Raw genomic sequence first — 23,679 nt, 5'->3', positions numbered from 1 at the left:
GTGACAGAGAGTTGGACTGGATGGGCCCTTGGCCTGATCCAGCATGGCTTCTCTTATGTTCTTATGTGACACAGAGTGTTGGACTGGATGGGCCATTGGCCTGATCCAGCATGGCTTCTCTTATGTTCTTATGTGACACAGAGCGTTGGACTGGATGGGCCATTGGCCTGATCCAACATGGCTTTTCTCATGTTCTTATGTGACACAGAGCGTTGGACTGGATGGGCCCTTAGCCTGATCCAACAGGGCTTCTCTTATGTTCTTATGTGACACAGAGTGTTCGACTGGATGGGCCCTTGGCCTGATCCAGCATGGCTTCTCTTATGTTCTTATGTGACACAGAGCGTTGGACTGGATGGGCCATTGGCCTGATCCAACATGGCTTCTCTCATGTTCTTATGTGACACAGAGCGTTGGACTGGATGGGCCCTTGGCCTGATCCAACAGGGCTTCTCTTATGTTCTTATGTGACACAGAGTGTTGGACTGGATGGGCCCTTGGCCTGATCCAACATGGCTTCTCTCATGTTCTTTTTTTATTATTATTCTTTGATATTTTTTATTATAAATTGAGATAGGGGTACAGAAGAAAAAAAGGGAAGGTTTATAAGTATCCGATTTATCTATTATTTGTTCATCATAAGGACAAATAGCATCAAAGTAAGTATAAAACATAACCATTTAAGATACCTAATATTCAGTAATTCCTACATACTATGCTTGTTATTAAAACCTAACATTTATTATCATAAATTACTATTGTTTCCCCCCCATAAAATATGCTTTCATTGTATAACACATATATACAGACAAAAAAGAAAATATATACTGTCAAAGGTCATTACAGTCAAGATCTTTCACGCATCCCCCTGAGCTGGAGGGGTGAATTTACAACACCATTTCAGATTTCTCATGTCGATTCCCATACTATTAATCCATGAATACAATGTATCCCAAATCTTTTGACGATCCTGAAGGTTACCCCCCCTTAATCTCGTGGTTAACATATCTAGCTCTGCAGCTTCTAAAACCTTAAGTAAAAATTCATTTTTGTCAGGTATTTTAGGGACCTTCCAATATTGTGCATATCACAATGTGGCTGCTGTGATTATATGTAACAACAATTGCTTAGATGTCTTAGACATTTTCCCTTTAACAATGCTCAGTAGATATAATTCGGGAGAGTGTTGGACTGGATGGGCCATTGGCCTGATCCAACATGGCTTCTTCTTATGTTCTTATGTGACACAGAGCATTGGACTGGATGGGCCACTGGCCTGATCCAACATGGCTTCTCTCATGTTCTTATGTGACACAGAGTGTTGGACTGGATGGGCCATTGGCCTGATCCAACAGGGCTTCTCTTATGTTCTTATGTGACACAGAGTGTTGGACTAGATGGGCCATTGGCCTTATCCAAAATGGCTTCTTGCATGTTCTTATGTGACACAGAGTGTTGGACTGGATGGGCCATTGGCCTGATACAACATGGCTTCTTTTATGTTCTTATGTGACACAGAGTGTTGCACTGGATGGGCCATTGGCTTGATCCAATATGGCTTCTCTCATGTTCTTATGTGACACAGAGTGTTGGACTGGATGGGCCCTTGGCCTGATTCAACATGGCTTCTCTTATGTTCTTATGTGACACAGAGTGTTGGACTGGATGGACCACTGGCTTAATCTAACATGTCTTCTCTCATGTTCTTATGTGACACAGAGTGTTGGACTGGATGGGCCATTGGCCTGATACAACATGGCTTCTTGCATGTTCTTATGTGACACAGAATGTTGGACTGAATGGGCCATTGGCCTGATTCAACATGGCTTCTTTTATGTTCTTATGTGACACAGAGTGTTGGACTGGAGGGACCACTGGCCTGATCCAACATGGCTTCTCGCATGTTCTTATGTGACACAGAGTGTTGGACTGGATGGGCCTTTGGCCTGATCCAACATGGCTTCTTTTATTTTCTTATGTGACACAGAGTGTTGGACTGGAGGGGCCACTGGCCTGAACCAACATGGCTTCTCGCATGTTCTTATTTGTCCATCCATCACATGTTGGGACTTCCCTTCTCCTGCTTCTTCCCTAGCATTACCGTCTTTTCCAGTGATTCTTGTGGGGCTGAGAGAGAAAGTTTGGTGTGGTGGTTAAGTGTGTGGACTCATCTGGTTGAACTGGGTTTGATTCCCCACTCCTCCACTTGCACCTGTTGGAATGGTCTTGGGTCAGCCAGAGCTCTTGCAGGAGTTGTCCATGAAAGGGCAGCTGCTGTGAGAGCCCTCTCAGCCCCATCTACCTTACAGGGTGTCTGTTGTGGGGGTGGGAAGGTAAAGGAGATCGTGAGCCGCTCTGAGACTCTGAAATTTGGAGTGAAGGGCGGAATATAAATCCATCATCATTTTCTTCTTCTTCTTCTTCTTCTTCTTCTTCTTCTTCTTCTTCTTCTTCTTCTTCTTCTTCTTCTTCTTCTTCTTCTTCTTCTTCAACAACCTCGATCTTATGTTCCTTTCCATCCCCCCACTCCCATCCTTCACGTGTAATCTTTATTTATTTTCTTTATTTAATTCTTCAAATTTCTTTGTTAATCATTGGAAAGCCAGTGCAATAAAAGAGGTGCCTTGATCTTGCTGAGGTGTGCAGAAGCTACTCGGAGACTCCTCTGTCCCTTCCAGCCCTTGACCCTCTTTATCGATCTCTTCTGCCCTTGAACCAGAGAGCGGGTTCCCTAAGCAGCTTGTGATAAGCCATTAGAAACAGCACTGCAGAACTCTGAAAATATTAAAATACAAATCTAATCAGAGAAGAAAAGCAAACCAGAAATATAAGAGAAAAAAAATGTTACCCTGAAGTAACAATAATGAATAAAGAGAAATGCAGGAAATAATTCAGATGTTCAGATGCATTTAAGGGTTGTCTCTCTACTCTGTTGTTGTTCCTCCAGAACTGGTTGGCTTCTGTGTGAGATGGGATGCTGGACTAGATGGACCCTCACTGGTCTGACCCAGCAGGGCTCTTCTGATGTTCTTATGAAAGAGGAACTGGTTGGCCACTGTGTGAGACAGGAGGCTGGACTAGATGGACCCTCACTGGCCTGATCCAGCAAGGCTCTTCTGAGGTTCTTCTCAGGGGAAGGCCTCAGCCTCTCTGCCCTGTTGTTGGCCCTCCAGAACTGGTTGGCTTCTGTGTGAGACGGGATGCTGGACTAGATGGACCCTCACTGGTCTGACCCAGCAGGGCTCTTCTGATGTTCTTATGAAGGCCTCAGCCTCTCTGCCCTGTTGTTGGCCCTCCAGAGGAACTGGTGGCCACTGTGTGAGACAGGAGACTGAACTAGATGGACCCTCATTGTTCTGATCCTGCTGGGCTCTTCTGATGTTCTTATGAAGGCCTCAGCTTCTATGTCCTGTTGCTAGTCTTCCAGAGGAACTGGTTGGCCCCTGTATGAAACAGGATGATGGTCTAGATGGACCCTCCCTGGTCTGATCCAGCAGGGCTCTTCTGATGTTCTCAAGAAGGCCTTGGTTTCTCTGTCCTGTGGTTGACTTTTCAGAGGAACTGGTTGGCTACTGTGTGAGATGGAATGCTGGACTAGACGGGCCACTGATCTACGCCAGCAGAGCTCTAATCTCTGTAGTCTGGAAATAAGTCATAATTCTGGAAGCTATCCAGGGCCCACCCGGAGGTTGGCAACCATTTATGGATTTTGTTCTGGTGCTCTCCCAGCCACAACACCCTTCGTTTTGTGGCACACACTTTGAGAAGGATCTCAGCTCTTGGTCACCTGGTGGATGAAAGGCATTGCCTAGGGATCATTGATCAATTATTAACTTCTGTTGCAGGTCCCGAAACGGGGCCAAAGTTTGTGCCCTTGTTTATCTACTTTGGTGAAGCCGTCCCTCCCCGCCATCATCAACACGCAAATCTGAAAAGTGGTCAACGATGACTGGAACACACAAGGCTTCAGAAGTTTGCTGCAAAACCAGCAGCAGCTTGTGGACACCGGAAAGGAAGGAAGGAGCATGAGCGTCCGTAGGTTTCCATCTTTTCTGACCGTGTTTTCAGTCTGAGTTGGGGGAAAGGAGGACGTGGTGGGATGGGGCAGAAGACATCTGGAATCTGGTGCTCCATCCACAAGGTGTGTAATGGGCCTCCACTGCTGAAACCTCTTTAAGGGATTGTTTACAGGGCCAAGAGGAGTTTACCGTCCCGAAGCCAGCGATCGATCGTCTTCCTCTTCTGAGGGTGGAGGATCAAAGGGAATACTTCCACTTGCCTTTGTGGAGGCACCGGGGCTCACATCTCAGCTAGAACTCCACCCAGGAGAAGGCACAAGCCACATCTAAAGGCTCTCCATTTGGAAATGTGTCCTTAGCGGTGGGATGAAGACTCTAAAAAGAAGCGTCCTGTTCTCCTGGCTGGCCGCTGAAAGAGAAATATCCTCATCTTGATCCAAGGTATGTCCAACCACTTCTCAGAAAGAAAGGTTAAAACGCTTGGGGCTCTTTAGCTTGGAGAAACGTCGACTGCGGAGTGACATGATAGAGGTTTACAAGATTATGCATGGGATAGAGTAGGTAGAGAAAGAAGTACTCCCCCCCCCCCCCTTTTCACAATACGAAAACTTGTGGACATTCAATGAAATTGCTGAGCAGTTGGGCTAGAACGGATAAAAGAAGAAGAAGAAGAAAAATTACAGATTTATACCCTGCCCTTCTCTCTGAATCAGAGACTCAGAGAGGCTTACAATCTCTCATATCTTCTCCCCCCACAACAGATACCCCGTGAGCTGGGTGGGGCTGAGAGAGTTCTCCCTGAAGCTGCCCGTTCAAGGATAGTTCTGTGAGAAAGCTATGGCTGACCCAAGGCCATTCCGGCAGATTCAAGTGGAGGAGTGGGGAATCAAACCCAGTTCTCCCAGATAAGAGTCCTCACACTAAACCACTACACCAAACTGGCTCTCTTCTTCACCCAAAGGGTGATTAATATGTGGAATTCACTGCCACAGGAGGTGGTGGCGGCCACAAGCATAGACAGCTTCAAGAGGGGATTGGATAAGCATATGGAGCAGAGGTCCAATAGTGGCTATTAGCCACAGCATATTGTTGGAACGCTCTGTCTGGGGCAGTGATGCTCTGTATTCTTGGTGCTTGGGGGGCACAGTGGAAGGGCTTCTAGACCCACTGGTGGACCTCCTGATGGCACCTGTTTTTTTTGGCCACTGTGTGACACAGAGTGTTGGACTGGATGGGCCATTAGCCTGATCCAACATGGCTTCTCTTATGTGACACAGAGTGTTGGGCTGGATGGGCCTTTGGCCTGATCCAACATGGCTTCTCTTAGGTTCTTATGTGACACAGAGTGTCGGACTTGGTAATAATTCACATCAAGCAAAGAGTTGGTGTAGTGGTTAAGTGTGCAGACTCTTATCTGGGAGAACCGGGTTTGATTCCCCACTCCTCCACTTGCACCTGCTAGCATGGCCTTGGGTCAGCCATAGCTCTGGCAGAGGTTGTCCTTGAAAGGGCAGCTGCTGTGAGAGGCCTCTCAGCCCCACCCACCTCACAGGGTGTCTGTTGTGGGGGAGGAAGGTAAAGGAGATTGTGAGCTGCTCTGAGACTCTTCGGAGTGGAGGGCGGGATATAAAGCCAATATCTTCATCTACCTCACAGGGCGTCTGTTGTGGGGGAGGAAGGTAAAGGAGATTGTGAGCCGCTTTGAGACTCTTCGGAGTGGAGGGCGGGATATAAATCCAATAGCTTCTTCATCTTCTTCTTCATAGCTTTTTAGCCTCTAGCTCACACATTTTTGTCTTAGCTCAGGGAGGATTGCCCCAGACCAAACTAATTCATGCAATAACCAATGTTCCCTCTAAGCTGCAGAGTCTTGTGAGCAAAAATTCTACTTTGTGAGCTACTGGCATTAAAGTTGTGAGCTCCCGGCATCAAGGTTGTGAGCGACTGCATAAAATATTGTGCTCCGGGATCATCCTTCCTGAGCCAAGACAAAAATTTGTGAGCTGAAGGCTAAAAATCTGTGAGCTAGCTCACATTAACTCAACTAAGAGGAAACACTGGTAGTAGCCAAATTGCTCGCTTACAACTTTAATACCAGTAGCTCACAAAGTAGAATTTTTGCTCGCAAAACTCAGCTTAGAGGGAACATTGAGACTCTGGAGATGAATAGTAATTCTGGGAAATTTCCAAGTCCCAAATGGAGAATGACAATCCTAAAATAAAATGACAAAGGGAAATGTCAAAGTGGGAGTTTCGATAGCTTTCAGTGGAACACAATTTGGTTCTCATATGGTATTCTTGCCACAGGAATTCACTGGAATTCACTGCCACAGGAGGTGGCGGTGGCTACAAGCATAGCCAGCTTCAAGAAGGGGTTAGATAAAAACATGGAGCAGAGGTCCATCAGTGGCTATTCGCCACAGTATGTGCGCGTGTATATATATATATATATATATATATATATATATATATATATATATATATATATATATATATATATATATATATATATATATTGGTCACTGTGTGACACAGAGTGTTGGACTAGATAGGCCATTGGCCTGATCCAACATGGCTTCTCTTATGTTCTTATGTGACACAGAGTGTTGGACTGGATGGGCCATTGGCCTGATCCCACAGGGCTTCTCTTATGTTCTTATGTGACACAGAGTGTTGGACTGGATGGGCCATTGGCCTGATCCAACAGGGCTTCTCTTATGTTCTTATGTGACACAGAGTGTCGGACTGGAGGGGCCATTGGCCTGATCCAACATGGCTTCTCTTATGTTCTTATGTGACACAAAGTGTTGGATTGGATGGGCCATTGGCCTTACCCAACATGGCTTCTCTTATGTTCTTATGTGACACAGAGTGTTGGACTGGATGGGCCACTGGCCTGATCCAACAGGGCTTCTCTTATGTTCTTATGTGACACAAAGTGTTGGACTGGATGGGCCATTGGCCTTACCCAACATGGCTTCTCTTATGTTCTTATGTGACACAGAGTGTTGGACTGGATGGGCCACTGGCCTGATCCAACAGGGCTTCTCTTATGTTCTTATGTTCTAATTCATTCTACAAAAAAACTGATCTGTTTTTGATCTGCATTTAATTTTTGTTTTGTCTTTGTTTACTGTGATTTTCATATGTCAGATCTGAGGTATGCTAAATTGTTGACACTTTGTAATTATTTTATGTAAAGGATAAACAAACTTTATTAGGGTGGAAAAAAAAAGTTGGGGTTTGAAAGTTGATCGTTTTTGCAAAAAGATGAGTCGTCTGGGGAATAATATTCTGAAAGCAGGGTTGAGTGGCAAGCAGAATTCCCTCTGAGCTGATAGATCCAGGTGGGCAGAGCCGTGTTGGTCTGAAGCCGTAGAACAAAGCAGGAGTCAAGTTTCACATTTAAGACCAACCAACAAAGTTTTATTTACATTCTGAATAAAACTTTGCTGGTCTTAAAGGTGCCACTTGACCCCGCTTTGCTCCCTCTAAGCTGAGTTAGTGCAAGCTAGCTCACAGATTTTTAGCCTCTGCCTCACGCATTTTTGTCTTAGCTCAGGAAAAACGGCCCCCGAGCAAACTAATTGATTCAGGAGCTCACAACTTTAATGTCAGTAGCTCACAAAGTAGAAGTTTTGCTCACAAGACTCCACAGCTAAGAACGTGCTTAACCTAAGAGCCACATAATGTCAGATGTTGGAGGGAGGGAGAAGTGGAAAGAAAGCAACTCTAACTTTAAATGCATTCTCCAAGCTGCCAGCTTTCTTGGCTTGGAGAACTGATTGAAAGAGACAAATGCCTTCTCCAATCCAGCTGGCGGGGTGGGGACTTTGAGAGTCACATGATAGCAGTGAAAGAGCCACATGTGGCTCTCGAGCCACAGAATGGCCACCCATGGCTTAGAGGGAGTATTGGTGGCAAGTGGTGAGAGACGTGGCGAATGCCCAGCGAAGCTGGTTGGTTTCTTTACAGCCGAGTTCTTTCTGTCCTTGACTTCCAGAGAGCCAGCCACACAAAAAAGGGAGCGGAGAGCTTGGACGTCTAGTCTTTGAATGGGGCCACGATGGGAACACCAGCCCGGTTCATGAAGCCGCGCCACTCCGTCAACACTGGTTTCTTCATGGAAGTATTTTTTTGCCTCCTGTTCTTCAGGCACGGTAATGGACTCTGCTTCCCTGTCACTCGCGGGGGGGGGGGGAGGGGGCGGTTCCAGCTTGGTGGGTGGGAAGAAAGAAAGGGCGTTACAGCAGGGTTTTTTCTGCAGCAGGAACTCCTTTGCGTATTAGGGCACTCCCTCTGATGTAGCCGATCCCCCAAGAGCTTACAGCAGGCCCTGTAAGAAGAGCCCTGTAAGCTCTTGAAGGACTGGTTACATAAGAGGGGTGTGGCCTAATACGCAAAGGAGTCCCTGGTACAAAAAAGGCCCTGCGTGACAGTGGTTAGTAGCTACTTAGTGCCACCTTGGAAAGAGAATGGATAGGATTGCCAACTGCCGCTTGGGGAATTCTGGGAGATTCCACAAGAGGAATTGATCTGCGTCACATCTGACAACATAAAATTAAAACAAAATCCTTTAAAAACAAAATATATATATATTAAAGTAGATATCTTCTGAGAGACTGAGTTTGGTATGGTGGTGAAGTGCGGGGACTCTTATCTGGGAGATCTGGGTTTGATTCCCCACTCTTCCACTTGCAGATGCTGGAATGGCCTTGGGTCAGCCAGAGCTCTCTTATCTGGGAGAACCGGGTTCGATTCCCCGCTCTCCACTTGCACCTGCTGGAATGGCCTTGGGTCAACCTTAGCTCTGGCAGAGGTTGTCCTTGAAAGGGCAGCTGCTGTGAGAGCCCTCTCAGCCCCACCCGCCTCTCGGGGTGTCTGTTGTGGGGGAGGAAGGTAAAGGAGATCGTGAGCCGCTCTGAGACTCTGAGATTAGGAATGGAGGGCAGGATACAAATCCAATGTAATCATTGTCTTCTCCTCCTCTTCCTCCTTCTTCCTTCTTCTTCTCCTCTTGTAATTTAGGGTCCTGCAAATTTGGGAGGGGGCAGTATTTGTGAGTTTCCTGCATTGTGCAGGGGGTTGGACGATATGACCCTGGAGGTCCCTTCCAACTCTATGATTCTATAGAATCATAGAGTTGGAAGGGACTCTAGGGTCATCTCGTCCAACCCCCTGCACAATGCAGGAAACTCACAAACACCTTCCCCTAAATTTTAATCGCTGTCAGATGGCCATCTAGCCTCTGTTGAAAAACCTCCAAGGAAGGAGAGCCCACCACCTCCCGAGGAAGCCTGTTCCACTGAGGAACCGCTCTAACGGTCAGGAAGTTCTTCCTCATGTCGAGCCGGAAACTCTTTTGATTTAATTGCTGAGATACGATTAATTAAATACCCAGGAATATTTTTTTTCTTTTTTAAATAAAGAGATGCGTTTGCCTTAAAGGAAAGTGGAGCCTCTCTCTGAGAGCTGAACCGCATCAGGCTAACCTGGGCCATCCAGGCCAAGGCAAGAGAAGAACAGAGGTGGTTGGCCATCGCCTGCCTTTGCGTAGCAACCCTGGACTTCACTGGTGGTCTCCCATCCAAGTCTGAATCAGAGCTAACCTTCCTTAGCTTCTGAGATCTGAACCACATTGGACTAGCTGGGCCATCAGCTAGGGTTGCCAAACCCCAGGTGGGGACAGGGGATCCCCCTGTATGGAGGCCCTCCTCCCACTTCAGGGTCATCAGAAAGCAGGGGGAGATGTCTGCTGGACTTTCCGTTATTCCCTATGGAGACGGATTCCCATAGGGGATACTGGAGAATTGATCTGCAATCATCTGAGGCTCTGGGAGGGCTTTTTTTTTTTGAGGCAGAGGCACCAAATTTTCAGCATAGCATCTGATGCCTCTCCTCAAAACATCCTCCGAGTTTCAAAAGGATTGGACCAGGGGGTCCAATTCTATGAGCCCCCAAAGGAGGTGCCCCTATCCTTCATTATTCCAAATAGAGGGAAGGCATTTAAAAGGTGTGTGGTCCCTTTAAATGTGATGGCCAGACCTCCCTTTGGAGTTCAATTGTGGTTGCCACAACCTTGCTCCTGACTCCAACCCCAATGTTTCCTGGCCCCACCCCCCAAATTCCCAGATATTTCTTGAATTGGACTTGGCAATCCTACATCCAGCTCAGAGCATGTATTAGGGTTGCCAATCTCCAGGTGGTGGCAGGGGATCCCCCGGTTTGAAGGCCCTCCCCCCGCTTCAAGGTCGTCAGAAAGTGGGGGGAGGGGAGGGAAATGTCTGCTGGGAACCCCATTATTCCCTATGGAGTTTTATTCCCATAGAGAATGGAGAATTGATCCGCAGGTATCTGGGGCTTTGCGGGGGCTGTGTTTTGGGGTAGAGGCACCAAATTTTCAGTATAGCATCCAGTGCCTCTCCCCAAAATACCCCCCAAGTTTCAAAAAGATTGGACCAGAGGGTCCAATTCTATGAGCCCCCCCAAAAGGTGCCCCTATCCATCATTATTTCCTGTGGAAGGAAGGAATTGAAAAGGTGTGCCGTCCCTTTAAATGTGATGGCCAGAACTCCCTTTGGAGTTCAATTATGCTTGTCACAGCCTTGATCTTGGCTCCACCCCTAATGTCTCCTGGCTCCACCCCCAAAGTCCCCAGATATTTCTTGAATTGGACTTGGCAACCCTAGAATGTATATTTGGAAGCGGGGAAGACCGAATTCTGGTATCACTCCCCTCCTTGTTCTCTTACCTCCGGCTGTGATCCTCTTTGGTTATCCTTGCACAGCTTATACCCACTGCAAGATCTCACGCTGCAACTCTGAGTACCTGTCTGCCACACAGGACGTGCATGGCCCCAGCATGAACGCCGCCTACTGCGCGGCCTTGCGATCCTACTCCCGATGCACCCGCCGGACGGCCCGCACCTGTCGGGGCAACCTCGCCTACCACTCTGCTGTCTATGGCATCGAGGACCTCATGATCCAGAACAACTGCTCCAGGGAGGGTCCGACTTCCCCTCCGTGGCCCCTGGCCCCAGAACCGAACAAGCAGAGCTTTGAATCCCTGGATATCTGTGACTACGAGAAGAGTTATGTCCGCAAACACGGCCGGCCCCCCGCATACCAGCACTGTGCCACCTTTGGGGACCCCCACGTGCGGACTTTCAAGGATGAATTCCACACCTGCCGAGCGGAGGGTTCCTGGCCGCTCCTGGACAACCACTATCTGTTTGTGCAGGCCACGAGTCATCCTGTGGCAAAAGGGTCGAACGCCACGGCCATCGGCAAGGTAAGGACTTCTAGTTTCTAACCCCCCCGGGCTTTCTTTTAGACATAGCTGCCCATGCAGGTGGAGAAAAGGGCGGTCAAAGGATAGCCCACTTATGGCGACCCTGTAGAGTTTCCAAAGCCAGAGGTAACTAGGGTTACCAAGTCCAATTAAAGAAAAATCTGGGGACTTTGGGGGCGGAGACAGGAGACTTTGGGGGTGGAGCCAGGAACAAGAATGTGACAAGCATAATTGAACTCCAAGGGAGTTCTGGCCATCACATTTAAAGGGACAGCACACCTTTTTAAATGCCTTTCTTCCATAGGAAATAATTAAGGATAGGGGCACCATCTTTTGGGGTCATAGAATTGGACCCCCTGGTCCAATCTTTTTGAAACTTGGGGGGTATTTTGGGGAGAGGCACTAGATGCTATACTAAAAATCTGGTGCCTCTACCTCAAAAAATAGCCCCCCACAGAGCCCCCAATACCCACGGATCAATTCCCTATTATTCCCTATGGGAATCGTTCTCCATAGGGAATAATAGAGTGCCTAGTAGACATTTCCCTCCCCCCCACACTTTCTAAAGGGGGGGCCTCCATACCAGGGAATCCCCCCTCCCTGTCCCCTCCCTCTCTCACACACACAAATACTTACTTGGTCTTCTTCCAGCAGAACTTTGCTGTGAAAACGAAAGCAAGGCTGCACAGGAAAAGAAAGGGAGGGGCCGTTCTCCATGGAAACTGTTACTGATCCTTTGCAACGAAGCCCTTCCTGTTTCCTGTGCAGCCTTAAAGGGACACATTTTAAAAACGGATCAGAAGCTTTACAATATGATGCCTACAGGTATGTTCTCTCTCTCCCTCGCCCCCAGATTTTTTGAGAGCGGGGGAGGAGGCTGCAAATTTGGGGGTCCCTCGCCAGGGCAGGAGGGTTGGGAAGCCTAGAGGTAACAGAAGGGGTTTGCCATTGCCTGCCTCTGTAGAGTGACCCCAGGTGGGCCTTCACTGGTTTGATCCAGCAGGGCTCTTCTGATGTTCTTATGAAGGCCTCAGCCTCTCTGCCCTGTTGTTGGCCCTCCAGAGGAACTGGCTGGCCACTGTGTGAGACAGGAGGCTGGACTAGATGGACCCTCCCTGGTCTGATCCAGCAGGGCTCTTCTGAGGTTCTTATGAAGACATCAGCCTCTCTGCCCTGTTGTTGGCCCTCCAGAGGAACTGGTTGGCCACTGCATGAGACAGGATGCTGGACTAGATGGACCCTCACTGGTTGGATCCAGCAGGGCTCTTCTGATGTTTTTATGAAGGCCTCAGCCTCTCTGCCCTGTTGTTGGCCCTCCAGAGGAACTGACTGGCCACTGTGTGAGACAGGGTGCTGGACTAATGGACCCTCCCTGGTCTGATCCAGCAGGGCTCTTCTGATGTTCTTCTCAGGGGAAGGCCTTGGTCTCTCTGCCCTGTTGTTGGCCCTCCAGAGGAACTGGTTGGCCCCTGTGTGAGACAGGACATATGGACATATGAAGCTGCCTTATACTGAATCAGACCCTTGGTCCATCAAAGTCACTATTGTCTACTCAGACTGGCAGCGGCTCTCCAGGGTCTCAAGCTGAGGTTTTTTGGAGATGCCAGGGATTGAACCTGGGACCCTCTGCTTCCCAAGCAGATGCTCAACCACTGAGCTACCGTCCCTCCCCAACTGGAGGCTGGACTAGCTGGACCCTCACTAGTCTGATTCAGGAGGGTGCTTTTGATGTTCTTCTCAGGGGAAGGCCTCGGCCTCCCTACCCTGTTGTTGGCCCCCCAGAGGAACTGGTTGGCCTCTGTGTGAGACAGGAGGCTGGACTAGATGGACCCTCACTGGTTTGATCCAGCAGGGCTCTTCTGATTTTTTTTATGAAGGCCTCGGCCTCTGCCCTGTTGTTGGCCCTCCAAAGGGACTAGTTGGCCACTGTAGGAGACAGGATGCTGGACTAGATGGACCCTCACTAGTCTGACCCAGGAGGGTGCTTCTGATGTTCTTCTGAGGGGAAGGCCTCAGCCTCTCTGTCCTGTTGTTGGTCCTCCAGAGGAACTGGTTGGCCACTGTGTGAGACAGTAGGCTGGACTAGATGGACCCTCCCTGGTCTGATCCAGCAGGGCCCTTCTTAAGAAGGTAAGTTTTGAGTTTGCCAACCCTGCTTTGGCACAAATGCCATCCCTGCTTGAACCCAGGGATGTTTGTGGGTTTGTTTGTTTTTTGCAGATATATGCAGCTTCCTGGAGTCCGTAGGTCACTTGACAGTTGTGAGTTATCGAACCCTGTCAGTTCGTGGCCTCCAAAACCTTCTGTTGTTAACAGCCTCGCTCGAGTTTTGCAAATTGAAGGCCTTGGCTTCCTTTCCTTGGTCAATCTATCAACTCCTCTGTTGAGTCAATCCATCTCTGTCATGTCAATCCATCTTGACAGGGACCTTCTGAGAAAGCAAGAGCTGGGAGCTTGCTGGGCGGTGACACTTCCACTTTGCCAAGGAAATTAAGAAAGATGCTGGAACCAATTCCCGTGCAACTCCCCGGCTTCTTCAAACTTCAGGCCGTCTCTGCCTGTTGTGTATTGGTTATTTTGACTGCTGCCGAAATACTGTATATCTGTCGAAATACTGTATACAATTCTGCTCACCGCAGCTCAAAAAAGATATTATAGCCTTGGAAAAAGTGCAGAAAAGTTGCAACTAGAATGATTCAAGGTTTGGAACACTTTCCCTATGAAGAAAGGTTAAAACACTTGGGGCTCTTTAGCTTGGAGAAACGTCGACTGCGGGGTGACATGATAGAGGTAGGGTGACCATAATGTCTGAAGGCCAGCCAGGGACACCTTGGGGGGGAAGGGGGGAGGCAGGGGTGCGCACGTGCCGCCGGAAACAGGAAGTGACGTCACTTCCAGCGACGTCACTTCTGGTGATGTCATGCCACCGCTGGAAACAGGAAGTGACACCACTTCCTGTGACATCATTTCCCCGCATCACCTGCCGGAAACGGGAAGTGACATCACTTCCTGTGACATCACTTCCTCCAAATGACATCATTTCCCCCAAATGCCACTGCCAGAAACAGGAAGTGACTTCACAGCACTTCCTGTGACGTCCCCAAAAATCCCCCAAATATCACCACCGGAAACAATTTTGTTCTCAAATCCTGTATATACTTCATCAGTATATGGGATAAGGCACTTTCTCAACTGTGCTGCATAATGCAACCTATTTATTTTGTCCTGTTTGCTCTGTTGGCTCTATCTGTGCCACCTTCATCACTTTCGGGGTGTGGATCCCCCAGTGGGGTGGTCTCCCGACTCCCTCCGCCGGCTGTTTCTGATAGCCCTGCGCCCCCTCTTTCATTTGATATGTGTCCCGTGCGGGTGCCACCCTCCCGCCGGGAGTTGCCGCAAAATGAGCCCCCTTGAGGCTTATGGCGGCAGGGCTTGGGGGAAGCGAGCTAGACTGCTGTTCTTTTGAGGGGTTATAGAGTGTTTTGAGCCGTCCCTGTGGCATCGGTCCCATCATTGTGGGACCCAGGGGGCCGGCGCAGCGGCCCGCCGAAGCAGCCTGTCACTAATAACACAGGTCGAGATGCAGGACAGGAACCCGGAAGTGACCGACAGGCTGCTTCAGCGGGCCGCTGCGCTGGCCCCCTGGGCCCTACAACGATGGGACCGATGCCACAGGGACGGGCTCGAAACACTCTATAACCCCTCAAAAGAACAGCAGTCTAGCTCGCTTCCCCAGAGCCCTGCCGCCATAAGCCTCAAGGGGCCTCATTTTGCGGCATCTCCCGGCAGGAGGGTGGCACCCGCACGGGACACATATCAAATGAAAGAGGGGGCGCAGGGCTATCAGAAACAGCCGGCGGAGGGAGTCGGGAGACCACCCCACTGGGGGATCCACACCCCGAAAGTGATGAAGGTGGCGCAGATAGAGCCAACAGAGCAAACAGGACAAAATAAATAGGCTGCATTATGCAGCACAGTTGAGAAAGTGCCTTATCCCATATACTGATGAAGTAAATACAGGATCTGAGAACAAAATTGCACCAGAAGACACAAACACAAAGCTCCCTTACACTGAATCAGTGCTTGGGTCCACCAAAGTCAGTATTGTCCACTCCAGTCACAAACACAAAGCTCCCTTACACTGAATCAGTGCTTGGGTCCACCAAAGTCAGTATTGTCACATAAGAACATAAGAGAAGGCATGTTGGATCAGGCCAATGGCCCATCCAGTCCAACACTCTGCGTCACATAAGAACATAAGAGAAGCCCTGTTGGATCAGGCCAGTGGCCCATCCAGTCCAACACTCTGCATCACATAAGAACATAAGAGAAGCCCTGTTGGATCAGGCCAGTGGCCCATCCAGTCCAACACTCTGCATCACATAAGAACATAACAGAAGCCCTGTTGGATCAGGCCAGTGGCGCATCCAGTCCAACACTCTGCATCACATAAGAACATAAGAGAAGCCCTGTTGGATCAGGCCAGTGGCCCATCCAGTCCAACACTCTGTGTCACATAAGAACATAAGAGAAGCCCTGTTGGATCAGGCCAGTGGCCCATTCAGTCCAACACTCTGTGTCACATAAGAACATAAGGAGGGAAGGGAGGAGGAAGGAAGGAAGGAAGAGGAAGGAGGAAGGAAGGAAGGGGAGGAAGAAGGAGAAGAAAGGAAGGGAGAGGAGGAGGGAAGGGAGGAGGAAGGAAGAGAGAGAGGAGGAAGGAAGGAGAGGAGAGGATGGAAGAGAGTAGGAAGAGGAAGGGAAGGAAGGAGAAGGAAGGAGGAAGGAGGAAGAGGAGGAAGGGAGAAGGAAGGAAGGGAAGGAAGGAAGAAAGGAAGGAAGAAAGGAAGGGAGGGGGGAGGGAAGGAAGACCGCCCCCTCCCGCCAGCCCCCCCGCTTTCGGCCCCCACCCTCCCTGTTTACCTCCTTCCAGGGCGGGTGACGGTCTCTCCTCCCGGCGGCTGGTGCTGCTGGCGAGGCTGGTGGCGGCTGCGGAGGCCGGGGAGGGCCTCCGCTGGTCTCTGGAGGACCTCCAGCGACCAGCGCCGGGCTCTCCGCGGCCTCCGCGGGTCGGCGCTGGTCGCTGGAGGCCCTCCAGAGTCTCTGGAAGGCCTTCCGGGACCAGCGCCGGCTGCTCCGCGGCCTCTCCGCGGCCTCCGCTGGTCGCTGGAGGCCCTCCAGAGTCTCTGGAGGGCCTCCAGTGACCAGCGGAGGCCGCGGAGAGGCCTTTGCTGGTCGGCGCTGGTCCCGGAAGGCCCTCCAGAGTCTCTGGAAGGCCTTCCGGGACCAGCGCCGGCTGCTCCGCGGCCTCTCCGCGGCCTCCGCTGGTCGCTGGAGGCCCTCCAGTGTCTCTGGAGGGCCTCCAGTGACCAGCGGAGGCCGCGGAGAGGCCTTCGCTGGTCGGCGCTGGTCCCGGAAGGCCCTCCAGAGTCTCTGGAAGGCCTTCCGGGACCAGCGCCGGCTGCTCCGCGGCCTCTCCGCGGCCTCCGCTGGTCGCTGGAGGGCCTCCAGCGACCAGCGGAGGCCGCGGAGAGGCCTTCGCTGGTCGGCGCTGGTCCCGGAAGGCCCTCCAGAGTGTCTGGAAGGTCTTCCGGGACCAGCGCCGGTTGCTCCGCGGCCTCTCCGCGGCCTCCGCTGGTCGCTGGAGGCCCTCCAGAGTCTCTGGAGGGCTTCCAGCGACCAGCGGAGGCCGCGGAGAGGCCTCCGCTACCGCCGCCGGGCCCCGCGCGCGGGCAGGGAAGGCGGCGAGTGAGGGAGGGAGTGTCCCTGCGCATGTGCAGGGGCCCTGCGCACGCGCAGGGACGCTCCCTCCCTCACTCGCCGCCTTCCCCGCCGGCGCCGGCGCCCACCGCCTCCGGGGCTGGCTAAACCAGGACCTCTCAATGGTCCCGGTATAGCCAGCCCGGGAGGCGGGAATAGGGGGCCAGAACCGGGACATTCCTGGGCGCCCGGGACGGTCTGGCCACCCTAGAGGTTTACAAGATTATGCATGGGATGGGAAGGTAGAGAAAGAAGTCCTTTTCTCCCTTTCTCACAATACAAGAACTCGTGGGCATTCAATGAAATTGCTGAGCAGACAGGTTAAAACGGATAAAAGGAAGTCCTTCTTCACCCAAAGGGGGATTAACATGTGGAATTCACTGCCACAGGAGGTGGCGGCTACAAGCATTCCCAGCTTCAAGAGGGGATTGGATAAGCATATGAAGCAGAGGTCCATCAGTGGCTATTAACCATAGCTTATTGTTGGAACTTTCTAGTCCGGAGCAGTGATGCTCTGCATTCTTGGTGCTTGGGGGGGGGGAGGGCAACAGTGGGAGGGCTTCTAGTGTTCTGGTCCCACTGGTGGACCTCCTGATGGCACCTGGGTTTTTTGGCCGCTGTGTGACGCAGAGTGTTTGACAGGATGGACCATTGGCCTGATCCAGCATGGCTTCTCTTATGTTCTTATGTCTGATGCAGTGATTCTCTGTCTTTTGGGTGCTTGGGGGGGCACAGTGGGAGGGCTTCTAGCGTCCTGGCCCCACTGATGGACCTCTTGATGGCACCTGGGTTTTTTGGCCACTGTGTGACACAGAGTGTTGGACTGGATGGGCCATTGGCCTGATCCAACAGGGCTTCTCTTATGTTCTTATGTGACAGAGTGTTGGACTGGAGAGGCCACTGGCCTGATCCAGCAGGGCTTCTCTTATGTTCTTATGTGACACAGAGTGTTGGACTGGAGGGGCCACTGGCCTGATCCAACATGGCTACTCTTATGTTCTTATGTTAGCTGACTTTGAAGCAAAGTTTATTGTCCTCCTGATGCCTACATTCCGATCGGCTGTTCTTTTAGAACCAGCCAATTGGGACGCAAGGTGTTTCTCTCAGAAAATGCAAATGAAGGATCCTGGGGAGACCAATAGGGTAGATTTCTGCCACATAAGGGGGCGTGTTTAACCCAGGCCAAATGGATATAAGGAGTGGTGTTGCCTGTTTGTGTTCAGTTCTGCTCTTGTTCAATAAACGTTCTTGGTTACCACAAGGTGGTTGAACTCACTATATAATACTACCCTTCATTGGAATTACAGAATTAGAGCAGGGATTCCCCCTTCTAGGCAAGGTGTGAATCTGAACGCTCAAACTTGTGGTGCAATTAATCAGTGGAGGAGTTATGGCTCAGTGACAGAGCCTCTGCTTGGCATGCAGAAGGTCCCAGGTTCAATCCCCAGCATCTCCAGTTGGAAGGACCAGGCAGGAGGTGATGGGACAGGCCTCTGCCTTAGCCTCTGGAGAGCCTTTGCCAGTCTGAGTAGACAATTACTGACTCTGATGGACCCAGGGTAGGGTTGCCAGGTCCAATTCAAAAAATATCTGGGGACATTGGGGGTGGAGCCAGGAGCAAGGTTGTGGCAAGCACAATTAAGAACATAAGAAGCCATGTTGGATCAGGCCAATGGCCCATCCAGTCCAACACTCTGTGTCACATAAGAACATAAGAGAAGCCCTGTTGGATCAGGCCAGTGGCCCATCCAGTCCAACACTCTGTGTCACAGAAGAACATAAGAGAAGCCATCTTGGATCAGGCCAGTGGCCCATCCAGTCCAACACTCTGTGTCACAAAAGAACATAAGAGAAGCCATGTTGGATCAGGCCAATGGCCCATCCAGTCCAACATTCTGTGTCACATAAAAACATAAGAGAAGCCATGTTGGATCAGGCCAACGGCCCCTCCAGTCCAACACTCTGTGTCACATAAGAACATAAGAGAAGCCCTGTTGGATCAGGCCAGTGGCCCATCCAGTCCAACACTCTGTGTCACAGAAGAACATAAGAGAAGCCATCTTGGATCAGGCCAGTGGCCCATCCAGTCCAACACTCTGTGTCACAAAAGAACATAAGAGAAGCCATGTTGGATCAGGCCAATCGCCCATCCAGTCCAACACTCTGTATCACATAAAAACATAAGAGAAGCCATGTTGGATCAGGCCAATGGCCCATCCAGTCCAACACTCTGTGTCACATAAGAAAAGCCATGTTGGATCAGGCCAGTGGCCCATCCAGTCCAACACTCTGTGTCACACAGTGGCCAATATATGTGTGTGTGTGTGTATATATATATATACACACACACATATACACACATACACACACCCACACACATATACGGTATATACCGTGGCTAATAGCCACTGATGGACCTCTGCTCCATAATTTTATCCAATCCCCTCTTAAAGCTGGCTATGCTTGTAGCCGCCACCACCTCCTGTGGCAGTGAGTTCCACATGTTAATCACCCTTTGGGTGAAGAGCGACTTCCTTTTATCTGTTTTAACCTGACCAGCAATTTCATTAAATGCCCACGAGTTCTTGTATTGTGAGAAAGGGATAAAAGGACTTCTTTCTCTACTTTCTCCATCCCATGCATAATCTTGTAAACCTCTCTCATGTCACCCCGCAGTCGACGTTTCTCCAAGCTAAAGAGCCCCAAGCTTTTTAACCTTTCTTCATAGGGAAAGTGTTCCAAACCTTGAATCATTCTAGTTGCTCTTTTCTGGACTTTGAACTCCAAAGGGAGTTCTGGCAATCCATCACATTTAAAGGGACTGCACAGTTTTTAAATGCCTTCCCTCCTTTGGAAATAATGGATAGGGGCACCTTCTTTGGGAGCTCATAGAATTGGACCCCCTGGTCCAATCTGGTTGAAACTTGGATGGCATTTTGAGGAGAGACACTGGATGCTATGCTGCAAATTTGGTCCCTCTACCTAAAAAAACCCAGCTTCCCCCCAGAGCCTTAGATAACCACAGGTCATTTCTCCATTCTACCCTATGGGAATCACTCTCCCTAGGGAATAATGGAGTGCCAAGCAGACATTTCCCTCCCTCCCCTTTTTGATGACCCTGAAGTGGGGGGGAGGGCCTCCAAACTGGGGGATCCCCTGCCCCCACCTGGGGATTGGCAACCCTAATGTAGGGGCTGATTCAATAGAAAGCAATTTCGTGTGTGTGTGGGGAGGTCCCGTTCACTACGTTGACCGTGCTTGAAGCTTCTCGCCTGTCTTTCTTTCCAGCTCACCATCATCTTCAAGGACGTGATGGAGTGCATCGACCAGAAGGTGTACCAGGCCGAGTTAGGCAACTTGCCTGCAGCTTTTGTGGACGGTTCGACGAACGGTGGGGAGAGGCCCGGAGGAAACAGCCTGGCCATCTACGACCGCTCCTCCGGCCACCACGTGGAGATCCGAGCGGCGTACATCGGCACCGTCATCGCAGTGCGCCAGGCCGGCAAGCAGCTCTCCTTCTCCATTCGGGCGGCCGAGGACGTGGCCTCCTCCTTCACCGAGGAGCAGGACTTGCAGCTGTGTGTGGGGGGCTGCCCCCCCAGCCAGCGCATTTCCCGAACCACATGCTGCCGCGGCGGTGTGGACGTGGCTGCCGAACAGGCCCGCCGCTTGTGCAGAGGGAAGCTGCCTGCGGAAGACGTCTATTTCCAGGCGTGCGTCTTCGATGTGGTGACTTCCGGGGATGCCAACTTTTCTCTGGCTTCGCAGGATGCCTTTGAAGATGCCAGAATGTTCCAGACGGACTTCATGAAGCTTCACATCTTCCAGACGGATGCGGCCTTCTCTCCTGCAGGCGTACCTCTACTCCTCCTTCTCCCAGTGGCCATTTCTGGACTTCAGTTGCATCTTGACGAGGCTGTATTCACTGGCTAATAGGCCGTTTGTGCCAGTCCAAGAAGATAATGAAAAAGATCCTGAGATTTCAGGTTTTCACGGCTGGTAACATAATTAGGGTTTGTAGAATCTTTCGGGCTCAAGTGCCATGTTCTACTGGAGAGAGTTAGATCCTGAAAGTTAGAGTGGTTCCTCAGTGGAACAGAGCCCGTTTGGTGTAGTGGTTAAGTGTGCGGACTCTTGTCTGGGAGAGCCGGGTTTGATTCCCCACTCCTCCTAGGGTTGCCAATCCCCAGGTGGGGGCAGGGGATCCCCCGGTTTGGAGGCCCTCCCCCCCCCGCTTCAGGGTCATCAGAAAGCGGGGGGGAGGGGAGGGAAATATCTGCTGGGAACTTTATTATTCCCTATGGAGATGTATTCCCATAGGAAATAATGGAGAATGGATCTGCGGGTATCTGGGACTCTTGGGGGGGGCTGTTTTTTGAGGTAGAGGCCCCAAATTTGCAGCAAAGCATCTGGTCCCTCTCCCCAAAATACCCTCCAAGTTTCAAAAAGATTGGACAAGGGGGTCCAATTCTATGTGCCCCAAAAGAAGGTGCCCCTATCCTTCATTATTTCCTATGGAAGGAAGGCATTTAAAAAGTTTTCAGTCCCTTGAAATGTGATGGCCAGAACTCCTTTTGGAGTTCAGTTATGCTTGCCACACTCTTGTTCTTGGCTCTGCCCCCAATGCCTCCTGGCTCCACCCCCAAAGTCCCCAGATATTTCTTGAATTGGACTTGGCAACCCTAACTCTTCCACTTGCGGAAAGGAAGACTTCTAAGCTTTCTGAGGGAGAAGTTAAGCTGAGACACGGGGCGGGGGCTGTTGATCCTCAGACAGGCAGGATGGAAATCTCACTTTTCTGTTAGTCTAGAAAATAAAAGTGGAAGAGGCGGGCAGCCTCCATTTGCCTTGGGGCTGGGTGGGGAAGGAAGAGGAGGTTTAACCCTTCAACCTCCAACCATTTCAAGCGGTCAGAACGGGCTTCTTCGCTCTGCTGTTAGCACTTTAAAGCGGAAACGTATCCTTCAAAAACTCTGTTTCCATTAAAATGCTAATAACGAAGTTTGTTTACTTTTTTTTTATAGTCCGCCTTTCTACCTTGGATTCAAGGTGGATTACGCAGACTAAGTCAATACAACTGACAGATGGAACGCTCAATAAACAGTGGAATAGGATTTGGGTTGTAGAACCAACCAGTAGTCAAAACAACCAGAATTGGAGCAAAGTGTATTAGCCAGGCCTCATTTTGGGCAGGAGCTCACAGGAACAGAGAGCTCCAAAACCTCTAAATTTGATTGTGCTCTTTCTTTCTTACTGCCCCCCCCCCGGCAAAAAAAAATCCTTTAGGCTTGATTGTTCAAAACCCCTGTGAGAATTTTGCGGAACTCTAAAATTTGATAAACGTTCTAATATTTCTCTCCCCCCCCCCCCGCAAAAAATGGGAAAATAACCAAGACCTATAAAGCAGACAGATGGAAATCTTCATCATGCCACTGTGGCCACATAGGAGAAAGTAATTTAAACAGTATGATGGGGGTAAGGTTTTATTATGACAATGATAATTCAAGAAGAGGAAGAGTTTTACATAAGAACATAAGAGAAGCCATGTTGGATCAGGCCAATGGCCCATCCAGTCCAACACTCTGTGTCACACAGTGGCCAATATAGATAGATAGATAGATAGATAGATAGATAGATAGATAGATAGATAGATAGATAGATAGATAGATAGATAGATAGATAGATAGATAGATAGATAGATACGCACACACTGTGGCTAATAGCCACTGATGGACCTCTGCTCCATATTTTTATCCAATCCCCTCTTGAAGCTGGCTATGCTTGTAGCCGCCACCACCTCCTGTGGCAATGAATTCCACATGTTAATCACCCTTTGGGTGAAGAAGGACTTCCTTTTATCCGTTTTAACCTGACTGCTCAGCAATTTCATCGAATGCCCATGAGTTCTTGTATTGTGAGAAAGAGAGAAAAGGACTTCTTTCTCTACTTTCTCCATCCCATGCATTATCTTGTAAACCTCTATCATGTCACCCCGCAGTCGACGTTTCTCCAAGCTAAAGAGTCCCAAGTGTTTCAACCTTTCTTCATAGGGAAAGTGTTCCAGCCCTTTAATCATTCTAGTTGCCCTTTTCTGGACTTTCTCCAATGCTATAATATCCTTTTTGAGGTGCGGTGACCAGAACTGCACACAGTACTCCAAATGAGACCGCACCATCGATTTATACAGGGGCATTACGATACTGAAGGTAGATGTTGAGCTGATGCAATTTACTACAGCTTCCGGTGATGTCAGGGGTGTGCGGCAGATGCAAATAAGTTATGCAAATGAGTTCTCCTAATGAGCTCCGGCACCTCTCTACAAAACAACCCCTGGTATTAGCACTGTGCATTAAAAGGATGCAAAATTCATTACGCAATAAGATCCAACCCACAGCAAACCATACACAGTAGTACACCACAGACCACAGTCCCAGGTAATTTATCCAAGTAACTCAATGAAGCCTTTTATACAGTGCTACCCTGTGGCTTGCGTAAATGCTTGCTTTCAATTAGCAAAACTGAGTAGAAGTTCAAGGGTTAAGCCCACTTTCCCTTCCCCGCATAGACCCAAGGCAAACTGAGGCAGCACAAGGACACCGTTTGCATTTTA

The 23,679-nt window shown here is 49.9% G+C and overlaps 1 protein-coding gene across 1 annotated transcript; it reads left to right on the top strand.

The window, feature by feature from the left end:
• The first annotated feature begins 3,889 nt into the window (after positions 1 to 3,889).
• Positions 3,890 to 22,070, top strand: LOC132589150 (hemojuvelin-like). Its single transcript, XM_060261825.1, has 5 exons — positions 3,890 to 4,039; positions 4,192 to 4,460; positions 8,023 to 8,179; positions 10,807 to 11,309; positions 20,358 to 22,070. Exons 3-5 carry the CDS (start codon positions 8,086 to 8,088, stop codon positions 21,000 to 21,002), a joined length of 1,242 nt encoding a protein of 413 aa, XP_060117808.1. The 5' UTR covers positions 3,890 to 4,039; positions 4,192 to 4,460; positions 8,023 to 8,085; the 3' UTR covers positions 21,003 to 22,070.
• Positions 22,071 to 23,679: the final 1,609 nt, after the last annotated feature.

This window comes from Heteronotia binoei, chromosome 21 (assembly GCF_032191835.1).
Source record: "Heteronotia binoei isolate CCM8104 ecotype False Entrance Well chromosome 21, APGP_CSIRO_Hbin_v1, whole genome shotgun sequence".
Taxonomy (NCBI): domain Eukaryota; kingdom Metazoa; phylum Chordata; class Lepidosauria; order Squamata; family Gekkonidae; genus Heteronotia; species Heteronotia binoei.
The sequence above is the reverse complement of the archived record's forward strand: the minus strand, read 5'-3'. Positions and strand labels throughout refer to the sequence as shown.

Bases quoted from the DNA above. Each gene is read 5' to 3' on its own strand.
- LOC132589150 (XM_060261825.1), top strand. From the start codon at position 8,086: ATGGGAACACCAGCCCGGTTCATGAAGCCGCGCCACTCCGTCAACACT. The intron at 8,180-10,806 runs GTAATGGACTCT...ATCCTTGCACAG, and splicing joins CCTCCTGTTCTTCAGGCACG to CTTATACCCACTGCAAGATC. The intron at 11,310-20,357 runs GTAAGGACTTCT...CTTTCTTTCCAG, and splicing joins ACGCCACGGCCATCGGCAAG to CTCACCATCATCTTCAAGGA.